We start from the raw sequence: 23951 nt of genomic DNA, 5'->3' as shown, positions 1-23951 counted from the left end.
ATAAAGCTGGAAAGGGTTACAAAAGTATCTCTAAAAGCCTTGATGTTCATCAGTCCACGGTAAGACAAATTGTCTATACATTGGGAAAGTTCAGCACTGTTGCTACTCTCCCTAGGAGTGGCTGTCATGCAAAGGTGACTGCAAGAGCACAGTGCAGAATGCTCAATGAGGTTAAGAAGAATCCTAGAGTGTCAGCTAAAGACATACAGAAATCTCTGGAACATGCTAACGTCTCTGTTGACGTGTCTATGATACATAAAACACTAAACAAGAATGGTGTTTATGGGAGGACACCACGGAAGAATCCACTGCTGTCCAAAAAATTGCTGCACGTCTGAAGTTTGCAAAAGTGCACCTGGATGCGCTACTGGCAAAATATTCTTTGGACAGATGAAACTACATGAGTTGTTTGGAAAGAACACACAACACTGTGTGGAGAAAGAAAAGGTTTTACAGCGAAAGCACATCATGCGATTATGTTAGGTCAGCGCCTAGTCACAAAAAACATACAGCCATTTTCCAGCCAAAGAGAGGAGTCACAAAAATCAGAAAGAGATACAATTAATCACTAACCTTCGATGATCTTCATCAGATGGCACTCATAGGACTTCATGTTACACAATACATGTATTTTTTGTTCGATAAAGTTCATATTTATATCCAAAAATCTCAGTTTACATTGGCGTGTTATGTTCAGTAATGTTTTGCCTCAAACATCCGGTACAATTAAGATACAATTCATCACTAACCTTTGATGATCTTCATCGGAATGCACTCCCAGGAATCCCAGTCCCACAAATGTTTGTTTTGTTTGATTAAGTTCATCTTTATCTCCAAATGTCGTACATTTAATTCACCAATCCAAATGCACAAGGCGTGGGCACTAATTCCAGACGAAAAGTCAAAAACGTTCCATTACAGTTCGTAGAAACATGTTAAACGATGTATATAATCAATCTTTAGGATGTTTTTATCATAAATCTTCAATAATGTTTCAACCGGACAATTCCTTTGTCATTAGAAAGGAAAGGGAACTCGTCCTCACGGTCGCCCGCGATCAACAACTAAAGGCTTTCAGCTGAGCCATCTACTGTGACTGGTCTTATTCGCTCCCCTTTCACAATATAAGCCTGAAACAATGTTCTAAAGACTGTTGACATCTAGTGGAAGCCTTAGGAAGTGCAATCTGACCCCATTTACACTGTATATTGGATAGGCAATCACTTGAAAAACTGCTCCCTGGAACCCTGCTATGGTGCTTTAGGTGTAAATGATTGACATATTGCAGCAGTGTCTAGAAGGGAGAGTGTTGGGAGTTGGGATAGAGAAAGCACGGTGTCAACTGTGTGCCCTGTGAGAGAGAGAGACAGGTTGAGATTGACAGAATTCGAGTTGTGCAGAAAGTGTCCTATGCCGAGGCAGTGAAGAGAGTAGAGGACAGCCCAAGGGTGAGTGAGTAGGCCTGAAGAGAGAGCTCCAGAGAGGATGAGTTTTAGTAAAGTATGGTTTCTTGTGTTTATTGCTATGGTTATTAACTGTCCTGCACTGATAGCTGTATTTTCTGAGATTTACGCTCTAACTACCAAAATAATGCAAAGAATTGAGTAAATGGGGGATGAAAAGTAGATTAAAAGCAGATGCTTCCACACAGGTGTGGTTACTGAGTTAATTAAGCAATTGACATCCCATCATGCTTAGCGTCATGAAAAAATGCTGGGCAGGCTATTATTTTGGCTACCATGGCTTTTCCCCAATAGGATGACAGTCCTTCCATCGCCAGGGCACGAGTGGTCACTGAATGGTTTGATGAGCATGAAAATGAAAATATGGGCCATCTCAGTTACTAGATATCAACCAACTTGAACACGCCATGGGAGATTCTGGAGGGGCGCCTGAGACTTTTTTCCACCTCTATCAACAAAACACCAAATGATGGAATGTTTTGTGGATGAATGAATGTCGCATCCCTCCAATAGAGTTCCAGAAATGTGTAGAATCTATGCCAAGGTGCAATGAAGCTGTTATGGCTCGTGGAGGCCCAACACCGTATTAAAACACTATGTTGGTGTTTCCTTTATTTTGGCAGTTACCTGTAGATGTGGCAGTGACAGCAGCAGATACACCCAACAATTTAAGAGATTTTAGAGCAGAAGATCTACAGGGGTCTTAAAGAGAGGGGACCATCCTTCCAGGCTGTTGGCCAGGGGCCTCATTTATATACCGTGCATATACAAAATATACCCCAAAATATGCGTGTGCCAGTTCACGCAAAAGTTGGCATTTATAAAAATGGAACTTCACGTGAGAAGGTGCTCACCTCCCGCAAACTTTAAACATTTTTTGTAGTGGCTGTGGTTCCAGATTTTCTGGAAACCCTATTTGCCATGGCAAAAAATACAGAGATTTCTGCTTATGTGCAGGATTTTTTTAGCGGCTGCCCACTACACTGCCTACGTAGCTGCTGCTCAGTACTCCACTGCTGCTTTGATCAGCGATTAATGCCTTTGTCTGGTGTAATTTACACACTTCATGTTGTACACAAAGGACATTTGTATTCCCTGCCTCAATGGGCTATTAAGCCTAAGCACGATTTCATGTTCCTTTTTCAGGAGGGAAGTTGGGCTACATGCAGCTATTTACATGTTGTACACAAGGACATGATAAACATGTTCGTATAAACTCGCAGATAGTTTTTTGCCCCAATGTAAAACTAAAGTGGGGAGTTACATGCAGCTATCAAGGCAGCATATCAAACGCAAGCAATACACAGACATGCAGTCTAAATCGCTAATCTTTTTAATCATCATTACAAACATTGGCTAAGAAGGAGGCAGACAGGCAGTCAAAGTATTAGCGTTCTTTTTCATGCTTTGCTCCAATACATTGTAGGGACTGCGTCCTGCTTGAGCAACTGCAATACAGACAGAAAAGGTTGTAGCTTTCATAATGCCCTTGAAATGTTTGTTCAAATCGCAGCAGGGTTTTTATTTCGGCTGTCCAGAAATATGAGGCACAGACGTAATGGTTCAGAAGAGGATGGGTAAAATGTGCAGAACGTGATCCGGATCCATAGGTTTAAGAAATATGTTTTCGGAAGATGGGCAAGGGACTCTGCTGTCCTAGCTGCAGGGGGAAGCTCTTTCCACCATTAGGCTGCCAGGCCAGAGAAGAGCATTGACTGGGCTGAGAAGAAGCTGATCCCCTGGTTCTTTGCACTCTGGAAAGGGGACACCACAGTTGTCAACCGCGATTGAGAGGTCTTTGAGAAGGCAGGCCTTTCCCTGGACAAAAATAAGAATTTGTTCTTAACTGACTTGCCTAGTTAAATAAAAGGTAAAAAAAAAAATGTTTTGCAACATTTGGTTAAAAATAAGGCCTATTTTTTTTTGACCATATCTGGCAGTGTGGAAATGATCTCAAATGAGTGCAGAAAATGCAGAAATTGATGGAAATGCAGAATATTATTTTAGGTTGAAGTTGAATTGAACAGTATAAAACAATCAGAATGGAGAAAGACCCATTGAAACATGTCTTAAGCAGTGGCATAGCACTACAACCCCCCCCCCCCCCCTCCCCCCCAAAAAAAACCTCATAAATTATACTGTCTATTTTGAAATAGCCCAGTATACAGTATATCCACACAGGGGAGAAATCATTCGCCTGCCACCTCTGCTGGGCCACTTTCTCCCACCTGTCCAACCTGAAGAGGCACCAGAGGGTCCACACTGGAAGAATCCTACAGCTGCCCCCAGTGTGGGAAGAGATTCTCCAAACAGCACCATCTAAAGAGACAGCTGAAGGTCCACACGGAAGAGATGCCGTTCGCCTGTATGAACTGCAGGAAGCGGTTCTCAGAAAGGTGCGCCTCTGAAAATGCACACGGCCCATGTATAATGAATGACATGTAATGTAGAATTAGTTAGTTTGTAATTAATTATGTTGATTTAGGATGTAGTAGGGAGCTGGATGAGGTGAAATGAGGAAAGAATGAGTGTGATGAGGCAGAGTAGATGATATGGTGATGGTTGGTGTGATGGTATTTTATTATGAGTAATATAAATGCCTTAATGTTTACTTAACATAAAGTAGTGAAGATGTGTGTAATGTAATGTTTAACCTTTATCAAAATATTATACATTTAATTTATCTAAGCGGGGGTACCAGATTTACAGAAATTGTAAAGTGTTACCATAGTGAGAACAGTTGTGCGGATGTAATACAGTTATTCAATTATTTTCAACTATATTCTTGCTAACACTTAATTCTGAACAAGTCTAAAACAAGTAATGAGATTTGATGCATAATGTAATAAGTAGTAGCTTCATTCAAAAACAGCGCTCAGACCCTATTAATTTAGCCACGCCCCTTGAGCTATGATGCTAACCAATAATAACCAATCCCTTCGGTATAAACGGAAGTGAACTGTGACAATTAACAATTTCCACGTTAGCATTTTTACTGTTGTAATTTACACGTTTATTAACACCATATAACTCCACTACATAATTTACTTACGTCAGTGTTTAATTCACGTTGAAGACAGGACTTGGTTGATAGATGTTATCTAAGTAACGCTAGCTAGCTGCTAACAATGGCTAACTGTATGGTTTTTCACACTCAAATAGCGTCCATCATGGTGGAGCTAGCGAATGCAGCCGTGGCAGACATCTGTAAACTCGTTAACGACGACTATGCAGTGTTTCGGTTGGAAATAACTCATAGCCAGAAAGAAAACAGGACATTACGGAGGAAACTACAGCCACTGGGATTGAATCAATGATTAACAGAGCAGGTCACCCTGGGCTTCAGCCTTCACAGATAGTGGTGGGAGACCCCTCCGTTGGTAGTCTAGCAGCAAGTCTGTCGTCTCCTTCGGCGTCACGTCTAATTCCTGGTGACTGGGTTCATAGAAGATCTGGGCCTGGATGTGGCCTTGCTCAGTTACCTCAGGGTTACCTCACCAACACAGACAGGGTCCGGATGGGCATTCACCATGAGAGGCACCTAGCCTATAACACCACACACAATCCCAACAACACCCAAACAATGTCTAGAGGTCCAGGAGGAAGCTCAATGACTAAGGAGGGCTTCTCCTTCCTAAGTAACCTTATCAGACATAGGAGTGTCCACAATGGGGAGAAATTGTAACAGTGTGGTTTGAGATGTACGCAGGGGATATCTGGGAACTATTCTTTCTGTAATGTTATAGTTATGAAGTGTCTTGTAAGTTGTTTTTTTTTTTTTTTTTTTGGGGGGGGGGGTCCCAAACTTTTTTTGGCCCGTGAACCCATTTTGACACCTGAAAATTCTCTCGACCCCAACCATTTGGAAATAAGTATTACTTTTTCTGGTACCAGTTGAAATGTCAATGTTAATCACATGTTAGTACATTAATCAGACAACACATGACATCCACTCTGGATTCAAGAGCCTGCTGTGTCCCAACCGATTGCGGGCACAACAAACACCTCATTATGTAAAACTGTGTCTAAACTACAACATATGCAAAAAAAAAACTGTTTACACGTTTTTTAAATAATTGACATCGAAGGTTCATTTCAATTTTGATTAAAAACATGTTTTCTTTCGTGGTATGCAAAATGGTTCAACCTTGAGCGCCTGTTTTGGCATTATGTTCCAAAAAGTAACTTTCTGACCACTTCTACCATGGGCAAATATGTATGGAAAATTTCATTCAAATTAAGAAAGGGTTGTGATTTAAATCAAATGGAAAGACCCTTCTGTTTTGAACACATACCCCTCATTAACTTGTCATTTGAAACAGGCTTGTTTTTAGAGAGACAGTAAACCTAGGCTCAAAGGACAGTTGAATATTTACAGTACTGAGGTGATGTAGATGGGAAAGTAATTATATTGTATTTTATTCTACTCATCTTGCTAATACTGTTCTAAGTGATCTAAGCTTTTAAGACTGATCTTGAATAGGAGATAAGCAGTACCGTATTTCAAAGAACAGTGCGCATACGCTTTTCATATAGCCACACCCTTTGAGCGACAACATCCTTTCTCATCGGTATAAACGGAAGTAAACAGTAACTAAGAATACTTTTCACGTTAGCGGTTTTTTATTTATTTAGACGTTTATTAACACCCTGGAACTCAAACTATGGCTAATTTAACTGCACAGCACCACATACTTACCCCATGTAGTCTTTAATCCTCGTTGGAGACAGGACTTGGATGGTCAAGAGGTTAGCTATCTAGGTAACGCTACTTGGTTAGTTAACAATGGCTGCTAACTGTATGGGTTTTCACACTCAAATAGCCTCCATAATGGAGGTGCTAGCGAATGCCGCAGTGGCAGAGGTCTGTAAACTCGTAGACGACGACTATGCAGTCTTTCGTTTGGAAATTACTCAAAGCCAAAAAGAAACCAGTGCATTGCGGAGGAAACTACAGCTACTTGAACTGAAATTGTCACGGGAGCGCGTCCTCGCCAGTCGTCCCAGAAGTGTCAAGATCCTCGACCGATACAGAGGAATGGCAAGAGGTACATTTTGAAGAAGGCCAAGGATGCGGGGCATGTCGCCGGTTCCCCTCTGCGCATGTGTGATTTTAGATGTGTTAAAACACATATATGGTTAACCAGAATTGGGTCTTGGTCCGTTTTTGGGTAGTTAGTATGCAATAATTCAGCTGATTACTTAGTTATCTTGCGCAAAGACGCAATATAATTTAACCAGATTCTTGATTTACTGCATTAACTATTATTTACTCAATAAAAAAATTGATATATGGAACACAATACATTGATCAATCAATAAATAGTATGTCAAGAAGTTATGAGAAGTGTTACCTTACATTCTTGCCAATTCTAGACAGTGTCAATCTTGTACAATAGCTTTTGAGCATTTACAGTAGCTAACCTAACCACCTCTTTTCAATCAATCATCCCAATCACTCTCTCAGGTGAAGGACATCTCACTGGAGGCCACAAGAGCTTTGTGAAGCCAGCGGGACACAATACATGGAGAGATGACCAACCAATCACTGTTGATGAGGGGAGTCGAACCTCAACCCAGCACGTTATCGTGATAGAGGTTAGTGTAAACGTGTTACATTAAAATTATTGTATATCAACTGTGATCAGTTTATTTCAGAAAGGCTCCCCTCAGCTATTCACTTGCTTACATTTACATCCTTATTTATCTGCCAGAAGGGAGCTTGTGAGACTTCCCTATGACATTGTTATCCAATTGAACTGAATACTAGTAACAACCTCCTTCTTGTGTCAGGATGCAGAGGTTGCAGGTCCTGGGGTCAAGCAGGAGAGGTCTGAAGGAGAGGAGGACCCACAGCACAGCAGAGACATCCAGATTGCAGTGGCTGGAGCTTCCCCTGAAGCCACGGAGGACCTCGCAACCACGCCCCAGCCCAGGACCCGACGCAGCATCATGGAGGTCAGTGGAACGCCGAACGCCGTCCTCAAGTCAGAGACAGACACTGAGACTTTAGCTGTAACACACAGCCTCTTACACACAGGATCTGACCACAGATCAAACCCAGATAGACTGGGGAAACTGGGCTGTCCTCCTGCTCCTGGCTCAGAGTATTTACCGGTATTTCACCAGAGCCCGTGGATGGTTTATTCCCGTGGTGATGGTGACACATTACACTCTGGCGGTGATGATCCGTCTTGTTCTTACGCTACAGAGATGGACCCTGGCAACATGCCCTTGGGTTTAGAGACACAGACTGATCTGTCTAGAGGGGACTGGAACCGGTTCAGTAGTAGTGTATACTCTGAAGGGTCCATAGAAATAAATAAGAAAGGGGAGGGTCTGGTCACTGTGAAAGTGGAGGGTGACTCTCCTCTGACATGGAATGAAGACGAGACTCACTTAGGAAAAGGACACTTGCAGGGCAACACCAGTGACTTCTTAGACTACAGGGAAAGCTTAGAGACAAATCTAAATGTCCCGACCCACTCCCCTTTACACACTTTCAAGGATCGCGACCCAGTGTCTACGTCGATGGGGCCTTCCGATTCACACGGCTATGTCGTTTTCGATCAGGTATTGAACTCAAATGACAGGGCTAGAGCCCAGACTCAGGGAGGGGGAGCAACATCAGGCAATAGTAAAGAGAAACGGTTCCTCTGCATGTTCTGTAACAAAGGCTTCAGCTGCCTCCAGAAGGTTGAGATCCACCAGAGGATCCACACAGGGGTGAAACCCTACGGCTGTACCCAGTGTAACATGCGCTTCGCCCAGGCTAGCACCCTGAAGAGGCACCAGAGGGTCCACACAGGGGTGAAACCCTTCAGCTGTACCCAGTGTCAAATGCGCTTTGCTCAGGCTGGTGACCTGAAGAGGCACCAGAGGGTCCACACAGGAGAAAGGCCGTTCGCCTGTAATCACTGCGGGAAGAGGTTCTCAGAGAGGAGATACCTCAAGATACACCAGCAGAAAAAACATTTCACTCTATAACATAGAAAGTCACCATTCCACACGATAGCTTCTGACATTTATACTAAAGTCAGATTCATTTTTGTCCACTGAAAAAATCCACAGATGCATTTGGAATAACGAGAGTAACATATTTCAGTGTTGGATATTCCTGGGTAGAATATTGCATCCAGACATTGTGTGATATACAATGCCTTCAGAAAGTTTTCACATCCCTTGACTTTCTCCAATTTTTTTTGTGTTACAGCCTGAATTTAAAATGGATTAAATTGAGATTATTTTTTTACAAATTAAACCCTGCGTTAAAGGTAGACTCAGCGAATGCACAAAGTAAACCGCAGAAGTGGGCCAATTTCTACAACAACTAAGAGCGCTGTAGTGCAAAGCCCAGACATTGTGGGATACAGTGCATTCAGTATTCACACCCTTTGACCTTTTCCATGTTTTGTTGTGTTACAGCCTGAATTTAAAATTGATTAAATTGAGATTTTGTGGCACTGGCCTACACACAATACACCATAATGTCAAAGTGGAATTGTGTTTTTAGAATTTTTTACAAATTAATAAATAAAAAGCTGGAAGTTTTTGAGTTAATAAATATTCCACCCCTTTGTTATGACAAGCCTAATAAGTTCAGGAGTAAAAATCTGCTTAACAAATCACATAAATTGCATGGAGTCACTCTGTGTGCAATAATAGTGTTTAACATAATATTTTTTACGACAATCTCATCTCTGTACCCCACACATGCACAACTGTCTGCAAGATCCCTCATATGAGCAGTGAATTTAAAGAACCAATTTGAGTGTTGTTGGAATAAGTATATACACAAATGTACAGTGTAAATGTTTGAGGTCCTGCAATCAGGGATGGGGATGGGATTACTGTATGTTTTGCCTTGCCAGCATCTCGGGCCGGTGAGTGCGAAACCACCCTCTGGGAGCGGCCATTTGTGTTGTCTGTATTCTATTGTTTTAAATACAAAAAGGAAAACATATATAGTATAAAAACTCAAACCTTCAGAAAGTGGAGAGCAACACTTATGCAGCTCCACTACACATTTTGTTTTAAAGCCGCATTCGACAGGATTACCAACACAGACTGACCAACTCAAATAGACAGAAGCCTTCTATATGGGAGACCAATCCGAACTCCTCTCTCTGCATGTTCAGCCCACTCATTATCTCAGCCAATCATGGCTAGTGGGAAGGTTGCTGTCTTTCTGTGGCTTAACCAACAAGGCTTGTAATTTAACAATTTTATTCATATTTACAGATGCCATACAAGTTTGTTATTAAGGCAAATGAAAGTTCACATGTTCCAGAAGGCATTTCTGCCAAAAAACGTATTTCGAAAAAAATGAACTTAATGGATCTCCTTTGAAGTCGTGACTTGCGCCATACGCCTAGTTTCCTGAAACGGGTCACATGTATACATTCACACACAGTGCATTTGGAAAGTATTCAGAGCCCAAACCGAAAAAAGGTTTTTAGAAATTGTTGTAAATGTATTAAAAATAAAAAACATACCTTATTTACATTGGTATTCCAACCCTTTGCTACAAGACTTGAAATCGAGCCCAGGTCAATCCTGTTTCCATTGATCATCCTTGAGATGCAGTGCATGTCAGAGCAAAAACCAAGCCATGAGGTCCTAGGAATTGTCCATAGAGATCCGAGACAGGATTGTGTCGAGGTACAGATCTGGGGAAGGTGGGTACCAAAACATTTCTGCAGCATTGAAGGTCCCCAAGAACACAGTGTTCCGATCAATCTTAAATGGGAGAAGCTTGGAACCACCAAGACTCTTCCTAGAGCTGGCCGCCCGGCCAAACTGAGCAATCAGGGGAGAAGGGCCTTCGTTAGGGAGGTGACCAAGAACCCGATGGTCACTCACAGAGCTCCAGAGTTCTTCTGTGGAGATGGGAGAACCTTCCAGAAGGACAAACATCTCTGCAGCACTCCACCAATCACACCTTTATGGTAGAGTGACCAGACGGAAGCCACTCCTCAGTAAAAGGCACATGACAGCCTGCTTGGAATTTGCCGAAAGGCAGCGAAAGGACTCTCACACCATGAGAAACAAGATTTTCTGGTCTGATGAAACCAAGATTGAACTCTTTGGCCTGAATGTCAAGCATCGTGTCTGGAGGAAACCTGGCACCATCCCTACGGTAATGCATGGTGGTGGCATCATCATGCTGTGGGGATGGTTTTCAGCGGCAGGGACTGGGAGACTAGTCAGGTTTGAGGGAAAGCTGAACAGAGCAAGGTACAGAGAGATCCTTGATGAAAACCTGCTCCAGGGTGCTCAGGATGACAGACTGGGACAAAAGTTTACCTTCCATCAGGACAATGACTCTAAGTACACAGCCAAGACAACGCAGGAGTGGCTTCGGGGCAAGTCTATGAATGTCAGTGTGGCCCAGCCAGAGCCCGGACTTGAACCCAATCTGACATCTCTGGAGAGACCTGAAAATAGCTGTACAGCAATGCTCCCCATCCAACCTGACATAGCTTGAGAGGATCTGCAGAGAAGAATGGGAGAAACTCCCCAAATACAGGTGTGCCAAGCTTGTAGCATCTTACCCAAGAAGACTCGAGGCTGTAATCGCTGCCAAAGGTGCTTCAACAAAGTACTGAGTAAAGGGTCTGAATACTTATGTAAATGTGATATTTCAGTTTTTTATTTTTAATACTTTGGCAAAAATAATTAACCTGCGTTTGCTTTGTCATTATGGGGTATTGTGTCTAGATTGATGAGCGAAAAAAACTATTTAATCCATTTTAGAATAAGTCAAATGTAACAAAATGAGGAAAAAGTGAAGGTCTGAATACTTTCCGAATGCACTGTATATATAAGACAAGGGAGGTTTTCCAATGCCTCACAAAGAAGGGCACCTATATAAAAAAAAGCAGGCATTGAATATCCCTTTGAGCATGGTGACTATTAATTACACTTTGGATGGTGTATCAATACACCCAGTCACTACAAAGATACAGACGTCCTTCCTAACTGTTGCCGGAGAGGAAGGAAACCGCTCAGGGATTTCACCATGCCAATGGTGACTTTAAAAGAGTTAGAGTTTAATAGCTGTGATAGGAGAAAACCCAGGATGGATCAGCACCATTGTAATTCCTCCACAATACTAACCTAAATGACAGAGTGAAAAGAAGGAAGCCTGTACAGAATAAAAAAATATTCCAAAACATGCATCCTGTTTACAATAAGGCACTAAAGTAAAACTGAAAAAAATGTGCCAAAGAAATGAACTCTATGTCCTGAATACAAAGCATTATGTTTGGGGAAAACACATCACTGAGTACCACTCTTCATATTTTTTTTTAAAGCATGTTGGTGGCTGCATCATGGTATGCTTGGCATCGACATGTGGAATAAGTCAAGGGCTATGAATACTTTCTGAAAGCACTGTGTAAGGCATGAGTATACCAAACATTAGGAACCCCCCCCCCCCCCCCCCCCCCCAGAACAGCCTGATTTCGTTGGTGCATGGACTCTACAAGGCGTTTTAAGTCCTTTTGGATAGTAGACCTTTCTTGATACACACGGGAAACTGTTGAGCGTGAAAAACCCAGCAGCATTAAAGTTCCTGGCACCTACTATCATCCCCATTCAAAATCACTTATCTTTTCTCTTGCCCATTCACCCTCTGAATAGCACACGTACAATCCATGTCTCAATTGTCTCAAGACTTAAAAATCCTTCTTTAACATGTCTCCTCCCCTTCATCTACACAGATCTTAAATGGATTGATCAAGTGACATCAATAAGGGATCATAGCATTCACCTGATCAGTCTGTCATAGAAAGAGCAGGTGTTCTTAATGTTTTGTATACTTAGTGTACAGTATAAGCCTGAAGTCTGTTTCAAATTGTGTTTGTACTGCGTAGCCTATATGATGATCACAAATGTCTGTTTCATTACTTCCATTCAACTACTTAATTGTTTTCCCATGACACCTTTTAATGAGAAAATGAATGTAGTTCGTCAAGTTCATTCTGCTTTTTAGTTGAGATGTGTATGTGTGGTTTTCATATGTCGTATTTAAAACTTGTTTAATAAACACAAAATGGGACTTTTCATTCCAAGACTTTCATTGAGTCTCTCTTTAGTATACATCACATCTGATCTCACCCTATTCTACAATGATAGTGCTTTATAACCAATATACACTTACTAAATATACCTACACATACCCACACACTAACACCTACTGTACACATCAAAATAGTTTAGTCAGGTTTGTCTGATGTTTACTTATCATTGCGGACTTATTTTCACCACCAACATCATATTTATGTCTATTTTTCTGTATATCTAATAGGGCCGGGGTGATACCAGTATCGCGATATTCGTTTGTGTCGTGGCAAGGAAACAAAACACGAAGCAGATTTAACTTTTCAGGAAAACAGTCCTAATATTGAAAACAAACATCATTGTGTTTTCATCCAGACTCACATTTATTTATTTTCCATAACACACACTATTTTACATACAGCAGGTTTTTAAAGAACCAAAGAGTTGTGTCCGCTTCGTGTTTTCATTTTTGCCATGAAAAACAATATGCGATACTGTTATCATCCTGGCCCTAATATCTAAGCTTAACTCTTGAGTCTTCTGAATCCTCCTGACTGTGCCCCCTATAGACCACAATATGAGTCATAATACCCATAAAACCTGGAGGTCCAACAAGGAAATGGTTCCAATCGTTTTTTCCAAAGGGGATTTTTGAAACTTAAAATAAGGGATGTATTCGTGCAGGCTTACCCTGGTGTGACGCTTTGATAACCGTGTAAATCTCTCGTGGACAAGGTAACTTTATCAATTATATTCGCCTATATTTACCCCCCAAAAATGAAATGCTAATTAGCTGCTAATGTGGCTATCATAAATAACTACAAATGCCATGATGATCTGGACAAGACTACTAAATCGAGGCAAAGGTAAGATTCTCTGGATTAATGTTAGCTATATTTAGTAAAGAATAAATTGGCTACATTTCTTTAAATGGACAATTGTGATCCGTCTTGTGCAAGTAAATTGACACAATACCGGTTAGCAAAGGTGTCCACTAGAGATGACGTGCAGGAGTTTGCATGGATTTGTAGTCTTGCATAATGTCTACTTTGATGCTAATTAGCATTTTCGATATTGAGAGTAAATAGTGAGGAATATATTGTCCGAGAGACATTTACATGGTTGTCAAAACACAGCCCTTATTTTAAGTGTTTCTAAAATCCCCTATGGTGGAAAAATGATTAGAACCATTTCGCAGTTTGACCGCTAGGTTTTATGGGTTTTATGACACCTCCACCTTGGGGCTCTATGGGCATGATGCCTCTGCCCCAACCAATGGCATTTCTTAAAATAGGTCAAATTCAATAGTTCAAAATGTGCTTTTCTTCCGTTGTTCTGTAGCAAAATGTTGCATGCCAATATTGCATTAATGCATCCTTGACAAGGCTACTAGCTATTACTGTTAGATAACATTTTCACATTTTTGTGTATAGGACAAAATCCCACGTTTTTGTTTATCTGTTTCACACACATCCATGTGCTTTTATGGAACAAATAGAAATAAGGTCCGTTTATCTTACATTAAGAAGAAAACAGAGCCTTATGGATTTGTCTAGTAGCAGTCATGTAGGCAACCATTATCACCATCACTTCTAGGCAGCACACACTGCTAAAGCGATAGCAGACTAATTTTATGTGAACTTGTTCCTGGATATAATCACTGCCACCTTGTGATGTTAGCATAGGGCCAACGTGTACGACAATTTAGCGTTCTGTCACGTGCAAATAAATACGTTTTTAATTGGCTGGTACGCATTTTGAGCCGGATAAACTGTTTAAATGTAAATAGTTGCTTATGTTTGCAAGTATGACCAATTTATGTTTAAAGTGTGTTTATCTTTGTGTGTGTGTGTGTGTACGTACACTCCCTCAGGTATGTCTGTGTAATCTGTTTCACCTGTCTCTTCCAGGAGGAGGAGGGTCCAGAGGTGCTGCTGATGAAGGAGGAGGGGTGTGAGGAGGGTCTGGTGAACCCTGAGGGAACCATGGTCATGGAGGAAAATCAGACTACACCTCCACCTGAGGTCTGAATGGTATTAGAAAGCAAAGCCTGTCAGAGTAGGACTACTGATCTGATCTGCTGATCAGTTTAGCCTTTAAGATCATAATGAATAAGTCTACAATATGTAGGCAAGTGGGGACCTGATCCTCAATCAGCACTTCTACTCTGAGACGCTAGGTAGATATGGTCCAGGTTACAATTTAAAATGTAGGAAAATGCCTTTACATTATCAAACCATTATAGAGTGTCTAGTAACACAATGTAATAACGTAATAGTATCAAATCAACTAACATTTTTGCATAATACTCATAGCAATCCCTCATTGCCCAACCTGCTCTGTATCTCTTTCAGTCAGTAGACATGGAGGATTGGAAGCCTGATCTGCTGCTCATCAAAGAGGAGACCATAGAGGACCGACCAGAGAGCATTGACCTGCTAAGTGGACTAAAGATGGGGGAGCAAGGTAAGGGAGAAATACATATAGCCTACATACAGTAATAGATCTTCAATGGGAATAGTGATGCACCTGGCTATTATTTTTTCTTCATTTATAAAATTAAATCAACACAACTTATGTTTAAATACAAAAACACAATGTATAAACTTGACCAGATAATTGAGAAGAAAAAAAACTCTATATGTAGAGTTTTCTGTGTCATGTTTGTAACCTCTTCCTGCAGGTGGTTGGCTGGAGGATGACAGGGAAGACTGGGCGGCCATCTTGGATTCCCAGACGGGTGCAGCCAAGGGCCCGGTGGACAACATCACTAATCAGGCCAGGACCAGAGGCGACATAGTGGAGGACAGTGGATGGGACAGTGTCCTCAACTCTAGGCTGCGGGACAACACTGTTAACCACAACCAGAAAAAGACAATCGAACACAAAACAACAACCAAACTTAGTCTCCATGACAACAGATTGTCTGAAACCAGGATGAGACATAGATTTGGTCTGGGGGGGCGGGGAGGTGTCCATATGCAGCTGGAGAGAACAGACATAGACTCGGTTAGCGATGCTCCATCCTGCTCCTATAGTTGTGATCCAGAGAGAATGATGACGCCTCAGGTTAACCCCCTAACAGGTGCTGCCTTCAGCCTGCCTTCTTTAGGATCTATCAACTGGAACATGGACCCTGCGACAACACAGACACTCCCTGGTCTTTGTCCTCCTCACACTCCCCTAATGTTAAACCAGACATCAGACAATGCCAGTGCCTCAACACTAAATGGCTACACAAGCCCATTGACAAATTACATTAGTAGTGATGGAATCAGTAAAGGTGGCAGCGCCAAAGAGAAGCGCTTCTCGTGTTCGTTCTGTGGGAAAGTATTCAGTTTCCCCAAACAGGTGGCGATCCACCAGAGGATGCACACGGGGGAGAAACCGTTCGGCTGCCACCTGTGCCGGGCCAGTTTCTCGGACTCGTCTAACCTGAAGAGGCACCAGAGGGTCCACACAGGGGAGAAACCCTACAGCTGCCCCCAGTGTGAGAAGAAGTTCTCCCACCAGCCCCATCTGAAGAGGCACCTGAAGATCCACACTGGAGAGAAGCCATTCGCCTGTATTCAGTGCGGGAAGAGGTTCTCAGAGAGGGGCTACCTCAGGATACACCAGCAGAAAATGCACACCGCCCATGTATAGAGTATAGTGACAAAGTAGTGAAGATGTGTGTATTGTAATGTTGAATCTTTTCCAAAGTATTCTAAAATGAATTTGATAAATGCGAGGGTACCAGATTTACAGAAAAGTTTGTTACCATAGTGAGAAAAGTTATCGTACTAAATTTTGTGAGTGTATGACCATTTTGTTTAAATACAAAATTGACTCTGTGCTGACTGACTAGGTTATGTTTGTATCATTGCAGGGACTGAGCTTCCCCTATCTCAGTGGAACCAAAACATTGAACTTAATTCTTGAATCATGACATTTAAATAATAAACTCCAATGGCTCCGTATTCGTAGGTACTTGAATCAAGAATGTTTTTTATAAAGCCCTTTTTACATCAGCAGATGTCATAAAGTGCTCTACAGAAACGCAGCCTAAAAACCAAACAGCAAGCAATGCAGATGTAGAAGCACGGTGGCTAGGACAAACTCACTGTGTTAGAGATGGGCTTGACTGTGGTTAACATTTTATAATATCATATTTCTGTGTGTTAGAATGCTATTTTATGATGAGTATTCCCTATTGGAATTTGGCCTCCAGGTACCCTCTGTAAGGCCAGATGTCACCGTAAAGCAGGTCTCAGTAACTGGTATCTGGGCCACTGAGCCTTAAAACCGGCCATGGGTGTCGTTATTAAGCGATTTAAGATGTTTCAAATGTATAGTATATTCAACCCCAAGGTCTCTGCCTTGATTTAATGCTTTGGCACCAGGCACAGAAGGGTGAAACAGCAAACAGATAAGGCAAGAATATTTAGGTCCTTCCTTCCCACTGGAGGGGGAGGAGATTTTCTGCTTACCTCTTAGAAGAAAGTGTCTGTCTTCCCCATATGTCTGTCTTTGTCTTTTAGACCTTTAAAATATAGAAGTTGTTCACCTTATATTTTACATCTAGCATTTCTCCAAACTGACCAGTTTTCAATTCATAACATTGGCGCTGCGAGCAGGGTGGGCTTCTCATCACCGGAGGACACGTGACAAAAGAGGTGAGTGCTCCATCCTTTTAATTTAGAATTAGATTCATTTGATATTGTCGCACCTCACCTGTAAAGTTAATGTTAAAAGTAGTGACCACACTTGTCTCTGTGTTGGCCATGTCAACTCATGCACTTTTTTTCAAAATACTTACTTTTATGTTCTCTTGCTGGACAGGCAAACGCTGCCAAGTACTAAACAGCAAACCAGTCAAAACTGGTGTACTATCCATTTACCATCTCTCCTGATCACGTCTGCCAATCACGTTCTCCATTTGGAAGGTAGTAAACACAGCTGGTGACAGCTCGAGAGATCCCCGTCCGACAAACTGCTATGGGTAAAGTGAGAGAGGAAGAGGGGAAGCCAGAGGATGTACTCCGTCCAAAGACTGTCCGTATGAGACAAGCCCTTTTTTTGTATGGAGGTCTATGAGGGAGTGTTGAATTACGCTATTCTTATTTGATTGAATATAAGATTCCTAATGTGTAGACTAACAAATGTAATGATGTAAGTGGCATTCCGGCAACTGAGAAAAACAACTTAGTTGTGCCTGTTGTTCACACATGTATTTACCCTCTCATTGGCTAGAATGGACCTGACCTCACTTGACTTCACTCAATGAGGACATTTATTTCCACTGTTCGAGTTGTCAAAATAATACAACTTTACTTAGAGCACTGCAACCTTAGAAATGTAGCTAGCTAGTTCCAACAAGTATACCTGAGCAGGTAGGTTTATTACTAGTATGTCGTTCCATATGACAAGTATTGTTAAGCTAATAGTCATCAACTCAGAACTCACTAATTGCATTCATACTGACAAACAGTGGCATGTATTCATGTATGCCAAAGGAAACCAGGCTTCCCCCAAAAAATGTGCAGAGGTTTTTTTCTTTTACCATTTCTTTTTCTTTTTTCGTCCTTCTGTTTCTCTGCAAGAGGCTGAATGTACCTGACAGGAGAAAGCACCCACAAGGCAAGGTTATGTGCTGTCACCTCTGCTTTTCTCTAATCATTGAACCTCTCGCTCAGGCGATCAGATCTCATGCAGCAATACACGGCTATAATACTAAAGATACTCCAAATAAGATTACCCTATACGCAGATGACATTCTCCTCTATGTAACAGAACCCCAATCTAGTATCCCAGCTATTCTTGATTTGATTAATTTGTTTGGTACCTTCTCAGGATACAGAATGAATTGGAACAAGAGTGAATATTTAACCTTTATTTAGCTAGGCAAGTCAGTTAAGAACAAATTCTTATTTACAACGACGGCCTTCCAAAAGGCCCATACGTTTGCAAAACACCTCTTTGCTAGAACTTCTTCCATTTAAGTTATCTAGGAATTGTAGATACCAAACAATACTCACTATTTAAATAGAATTTCCCCCCTCTGATGCAAAAAACTCAAGGCAAACATAACATTTTGGAGAACTCTCCTTTGCTCGGAAGAATTAATGCCATTAAAATTTGCATTGTTTTTGCAACTTTTTCAAATTAGTCACACACCTCATGTAGTCTAGCCCATATACCTATATGTTGATAAGGTTTTTGTATCACAACTAGTGGTTAAATACCTTCTTAAAGGCCTCCCAGGTGGCGCAGTGTTCTAAGACACTGCATCACCAGAAACTCTGGGTTCGAGCCCAGGCTCTGCCGCAGCCGGCCGCGACCGGGAAGCTCATGGGGCGACGCACAATTGGCCCAGCGTCATCCAGGTTAGGGAGGGTTTGGCCGGCAGGGATATCCTTGTCTTATCGTGCACTAGTGACACTAGTGGCGGGCCGGGCGCAGTGCACACTGACCAGGTCGCTAGGTGTACGGTGTTTCCTCCGACACATTGGTGCGGTTGGCTTCCGGGTTGGATGTGCGTTGTGTTAAGAAGCAGTGCGGCTAGGTTGGGTTGTGTTTCGGAGCATGCATGGCTCTCGACCTTCGTCTCTCCCGAGTCCATACGGGAGTTGCAGCGATGAGACAAGACAGTAACTACTACCAATTGGATACCACGAAATTGTGGAGAAAAAATAAAAACATTTTTAAAAAGTTCTTCCTCCAACAACTGCTTTACCTACTTCAGAACATCCCAGTATTCATACCTAAGTCCTTTCATAAACAACTGGACTCAATTATCAATCCATTCATCTCTAACCTCCATGCTGTTACGTTTTGGCTGGATGACGCACTCCCAGTTCGCTTAGTATGGAGCGTGAGGACTGCAACCCTTTCTCTATTGGTGCTGTGATTTTGTCACCTGTCAAGTTGGAGATGTCACTTTATAGTAACAATCCTATTATACATAGCACAGTCCGAATCTGGAAGCAAATTAAAGTCTACTTTGACCTTATACCAATATCATTCATGCTTGTTGCTAGGAATCCCTCCTTTGCCCCCTCTAACCTTGATAACACCTTAAAGCGATGGGGAGAGCTAGGCATCAATACCATAGGGGATCTATATATAGAAGGGACCTTTGCCTCGTTTGATTTGCTGAGGGAAACATATTATCTTCCCAGAACTCACTTTTTCAGATACCTACAGATTAGAGACTATGTTAGAAAACATCTTCCGACATTTGGGAATGCTAAACCTTCCATATTTGACGGATGCATAAAAATGTGCCCCACCTCAGACAAACGGATATCTTGGTCTATATAACGCTTTTCAATCTGTCAGCACACCTTCTACAGATGCCATTACGGCAAAATGGGAGGAAGAGCTAGGGACTTAAATTTCTGTGGCAGACTGGGAAGATTGTGGCTATACTCCAAGCTAACTCCAGACATCGTCTCATACAATTCAAGGTATTACACTATTCCAAAACGAAGCTGCATATGATATTTCCTGATTCATCCCCTATGTGTGATAAATGTCATGCTGCGCAGCGTACACAACTCCACTGCTTTGCCCTATGCTCTAACTTGTATGGTTATTGGTGTGGAATTTTTAGGATCTTCTCTGAAGTTCTAGAGACTTCAATTGACCCAGACCCGTTTCTGATCATCCTGGGTGTCAGGCCCTGATCTGTTTCATCTGTCTTTGTGATTGTTTCCACCTATCTCCAGGTGTCACCTGTTTCCCCATTAGTCCCTTGGTACTTATTCCTGTGTTTCCTGTTTGTCTGTTGCCAGTTCGTCTTGTTTTGTCAAGTCAACCAGTGTGTTTTCCGTGCTCCTGCTTTTTCATTTTCTCTGTTTTTGCTAGTCCACCTGGTTTTGACCCTTGCCTGCCTTGACTCTGAATCCGCCTGCCTGCCACTCAGTATTTCCTGGACTCTGACCTTATGATCTTTTGCCTGTCCACAAACATCTCTTGCCTGCCCCTTGGATTATAATAAATATCAGAGACTTGAACCATCTGCCTCCCATGTCTGCATCTGGGTCTCACCCTGTGCCCTTATACTGGGAGTGTCTGAAACCCCAAACAGATTAACCAACCCCCAAAAACAACTAATCTCTTACAGTCTCATTGTTGTTTTGGAAAAGGAAGGAAGCTCCCTTTACCAAACTATGGCTCAAGTGAATTAGTAAACACTGTACACTTAGAAATAATTTGATTATTCTGAACAATAACTTATCAACATTTGATCAAATCCATCAAATATTGCTTTGACCATTCGGCGCTGTGAATTTGTACATTTTAATCCACTCTCACTGTAGTATTTTAATCTACCCTTGGGCAGCAAGTGCTTGCCTCGGCACCTGAGCGGGGGGGGGGGGGGGGGGGGGGGGGGAAATGGGGGATAAGGGGGGTGACATCTGCCCCCTTTCTGTTTACCTGTCCTTGTTCTGTATGTCTTATTTTATATCATTTACTTTGTACCTATAACTCGGGGTCTTTTAGTTTCTATCTGCTCTTTTATGTTTAGATAATAATTGCATACTTGTCTGTTCTACAAAATACCTACACACCATTCTTGTGTGTGTTCAATAAAACTTGTTTGAACACGGAGAAAGCATTCGAGCGAGGGAAACGGCACCCCTCTGTCTCTCCAGGTGTAGGCCATCTATCTGATGCTGTCTGGTCCAAACGAGTATGACATTGTTGCCACCGGTAGCATTTGAAGGCAAGGGAAGCCAGCGAGCATTTGGCCCCCCTTGAGAGAGAAAAAATGTATACAAATTTGCCAATCAACATTGGTGCTAAACTGGCCGAGTTCAACTGAATGATCCTAGCGCACCAAATAAAAGTGTCAAGGGAAGCCAGCTTGGATTTAGATGTCCTTCCTATCAAATCACATTGAGAGCACGTTTCATTGACAGAAACTTGAATTGTTGCATCTCGTTGTGTCCTACGGTAGCTAGCTAGCTAAAACGGTCACTTTCCTAAATTATCCATGGATGGAGATAAGGGTTTGGACTTGTGATTTTACTTCTTTCTCCGTACTGGCCAAGAATTGGCCAGATTGGGGATTTTGATCCAACCATGAATTAATACATTGTTGTGTACCTGGCCTGAGAGGATGGAAGTTCAATATGTACCTAATGTAGAAGGATAGTGTTAACTAGCTAACGTTGCCCATGAATGGAAGTTAGGCTAGCAAGCAAGCATTTTAGCCAGGTAGCCTAGTACAACTAAACATAAAAGCGTGTACTGTATGACAGAGTGATAAATAGTTTTGTCAACATGAAAGAGAGGCGGATGGCATTGGCGTTTCTCTACAAATAGGGTGAGTCAACATGTTTTTGTACTTGCACGAACACACACACACACACACACACACACACACACACAAATCAGAACCATGGACAGACACATCATATTTAGCCTGTGTTGATTGGACTTAATTGTTTTTGGTATCTTTTAGTTGTCACTGTATTAGACTAAGCGGAGGTGATTATATGATGTTGAAGTTTAAATGGTGCTGGAATAGTGGAGGCAGCTCCTGATTTCTAGTGGTCCGACATTTTCGGAAACATTAACTTGCTTGACAATGCTGTAGGTCATGTAACTGCCTGTTACTGTACATGCAATATACTTTGTGGACTTAACTGGACAGAGGTTGCTATTTGGTTTTGTGATAAAAACAAAAGGTGTGGTTTAATTTATTCTGACACTGTCTTCTTATAGTTTCGGCCTTTAGGCCTACAGTACATCCCTCTGAGCAAGGCAGTTAAACCAAATCACATTTTACTGGTCACGTACACATGATTAGCAGATGTTAATGCGAATATAGCGAAATGCTTGTGCTTACAGTTCCGACAGTGCAGTCATATCTAACAAGTAATCTATCAAATTCACGACTACCTTATACACTCAATGTAAGGGGATGAAATAAGAATATGTACATATTAATATATGGATGTGCGATGGCCGTGCGGCATAGGCAAAATGCAATAGATGGTTTAAAATACAGTATATACATATGAGATGAGTAATGTAGGATATGTAAACATTATTAATGTGGCATTATTTAAAGTGACTAGTGATACCTTTATTAAATCCATTCATTAAAGTGACCAGTGATTTGAGTCTGTATGTTGGCAGCAGCCTCTCTATGTTAGTGATGGCTGTTTAACAGTCGGAAGGCCTTGAGATAGAAGCTGTTTTTCAGTCTCTCGGTCCAAGTTTTGCACCTGTACTGACCTCGCCTTCTGTATGATAGCGGGGTGAACAGGCAGTGACTCGGGTGGTTGTTGTCCTTGATGAACTTTTGGCCTTTCTGTGACATCGGGTGCTGTAGGTGTCCTGGAGGGCAGGTAGTTTGCCCCAGTGATGTGTTGTGCAGACCGCACTAGCCTCTGGAGAGCCTTGCAGTTGAGAGCGGTGCAGTTGCCATATCAGGCAGTGAGGGGTTTAGGTGACAAGACAAATGTGGCGCTGTTGCTCCTTCTTCATCACGCTAACTGTGTGGGTAGACCATTTCAGTTTGTCCGTGATGTATACGCAGAGGAATTTGAAACTTTCCACCTTCTTCACTACTGTCCCGTCGATGATTGAGTTGGAGGCGTGCATGGCCACGCAGTCATGGGTGAACAGGGAGTACAGGAGAGGGCTGAGAAAGCACCAATGTGGGGCCCCAGTGTTGAGGATCAGCGAGGTGGAGATGTTGTTTCCTTCCTTCACCACCTGGGGGCAGCCCGTCAAGAAAGTCCAGGACCCAGTAGCACAGGGTTCCATCTGGACAAGAGGAATACCAGTGTAAGAATGCTGTAATACCTATGTAAGAGTGCTGTTCATTGAGCACTGTTTTCCAGAATCGAGAACGAAGAGAGTATCGGCAACACCAGATTAGTTGAAGAATCTATGGCTGCGTTTTTCATAGACAAACCTGTAATGTCCAGTAATAACCAAAGATTTTTGGTATCCATATCACATTATCTGGTGTACAAACTGTTGCTAAGTTGGAGTAGAATGCAGAGCACCCTGCCTCTATTGTTAGCCTAGTTGTTGTAATTGTTTTGACTGTCAGGATTTTCATTTCTAGCTCATAAACTACAATCCTTTGCTGTGATGATTTATTTGATTAATTATTATCTGTTGTCTCTCATGATCTATTCAGCTCTCCTCCCCTGTGTCCCGCTCCCAGAAATCAACCAAATGCTATTCACCAACCATAGGCTCAGCTGATTCACTCACCTGTGAGGAGAACCATCCTTTTGCAGTTTGAACTAGCCCTGACTTCACTATTAGACATTGAAACCACATATGCATTTGCCTGTTGTCTTTTCTTTGTGGGTTTTGTCTTACACGGTGTGAGAGGAAAAATTGCAAGATTATGTTATAGTACTTTTATTGCATCATGGTTGTTTTATTTCAACAGAATAGAGTATTCTTAAC

At 42.0% G+C, this 23951-nt stretch overlaps 1 protein-coding gene and 1 long non-coding RNA gene across 3 annotated transcripts; one reads left to right on the top strand and one right to left on the bottom strand.

The window, feature by feature from the left end:
* Positions 1-2773: 2773 nt before the first annotated feature.
* Positions 2774-6251, bottom strand: LOC115137456 (uncharacterized). Of its 2 annotated transcripts, none has more exons than XR_010465156.1 (3): positions 6163-6251; positions 3692-3835; positions 2774-3281 (listed from the first exon to the last, which is right to left on the bottom strand). It is a non-coding gene; the product is annotated as an uncharacterized LOC115137456 (long non-coding RNA). The 2 variants fall into 2 exon arrangements; XR_003864799.2 differs by lacking the exon at positions 6163-6251 and adding an exon at positions 4516-5230 and having other exon boundaries at positions 3692-3867.
* LOC115137557 (uncharacterized) lies at positions 6250-16486 on the top strand. Its single transcript, XM_065024846.1, has 6 exons — positions 6250-6511; positions 6931-7061; positions 7257-7421; positions 14438-14551; positions 14882-14993; positions 15211-16486. The coding sequence occupies exons 1-6, from the start codon at positions 6250-6252 to the stop codon at positions 16170-16172; spliced, it is 1746 nt and encodes a 581-aa protein (XP_064880918.1). The 3' UTR covers positions 16173-16486.
* The last annotated feature ends 7465 nt before the right edge of the window (positions 16487-23951 follow it).

This window comes from Oncorhynchus nerka, linkage group LG11 (genome assembly GCF_034236695.1).
Source record: "Oncorhynchus nerka isolate Pitt River linkage group LG11, Oner_Uvic_2.0, whole genome shotgun sequence".
Classification (NCBI taxonomy): Eukaryota; Metazoa; Chordata; class Actinopteri; order Salmoniformes; family Salmonidae; genus Oncorhynchus; species Oncorhynchus nerka.
The sequence above is the reverse complement of the archived record's forward strand: the minus strand, read 5'-3'. Positions and strand labels throughout refer to the sequence as shown.

What these genes read in the sequence shown, in the direction of transcription:
- LOC115137557 (XM_065024846.1), top strand. Translation starts at nt 6,250, where the DNA reads ATGGCTGCTAACTGTATGGGTTTTCACACTCAAATAGCCTCCATAATG. An exon ending in ATACAGAGGAATGGCAAGAG is followed by an intron (nt 6,512 to 6,930) that starts GTACATTTTGAA and finishes TCACTCTCTCAG; the next exon opens with GTGAAGGACATCTCACTGGA. An exon ending in ACTAAAGATGGGGGAGCAAG is followed by an intron (nt 14,994 to 15,210) that starts GTAAGGGAGAAA and finishes CTCTTCCTGCAG; the next exon opens with GTGGTTGGCTGGAGGATGAC.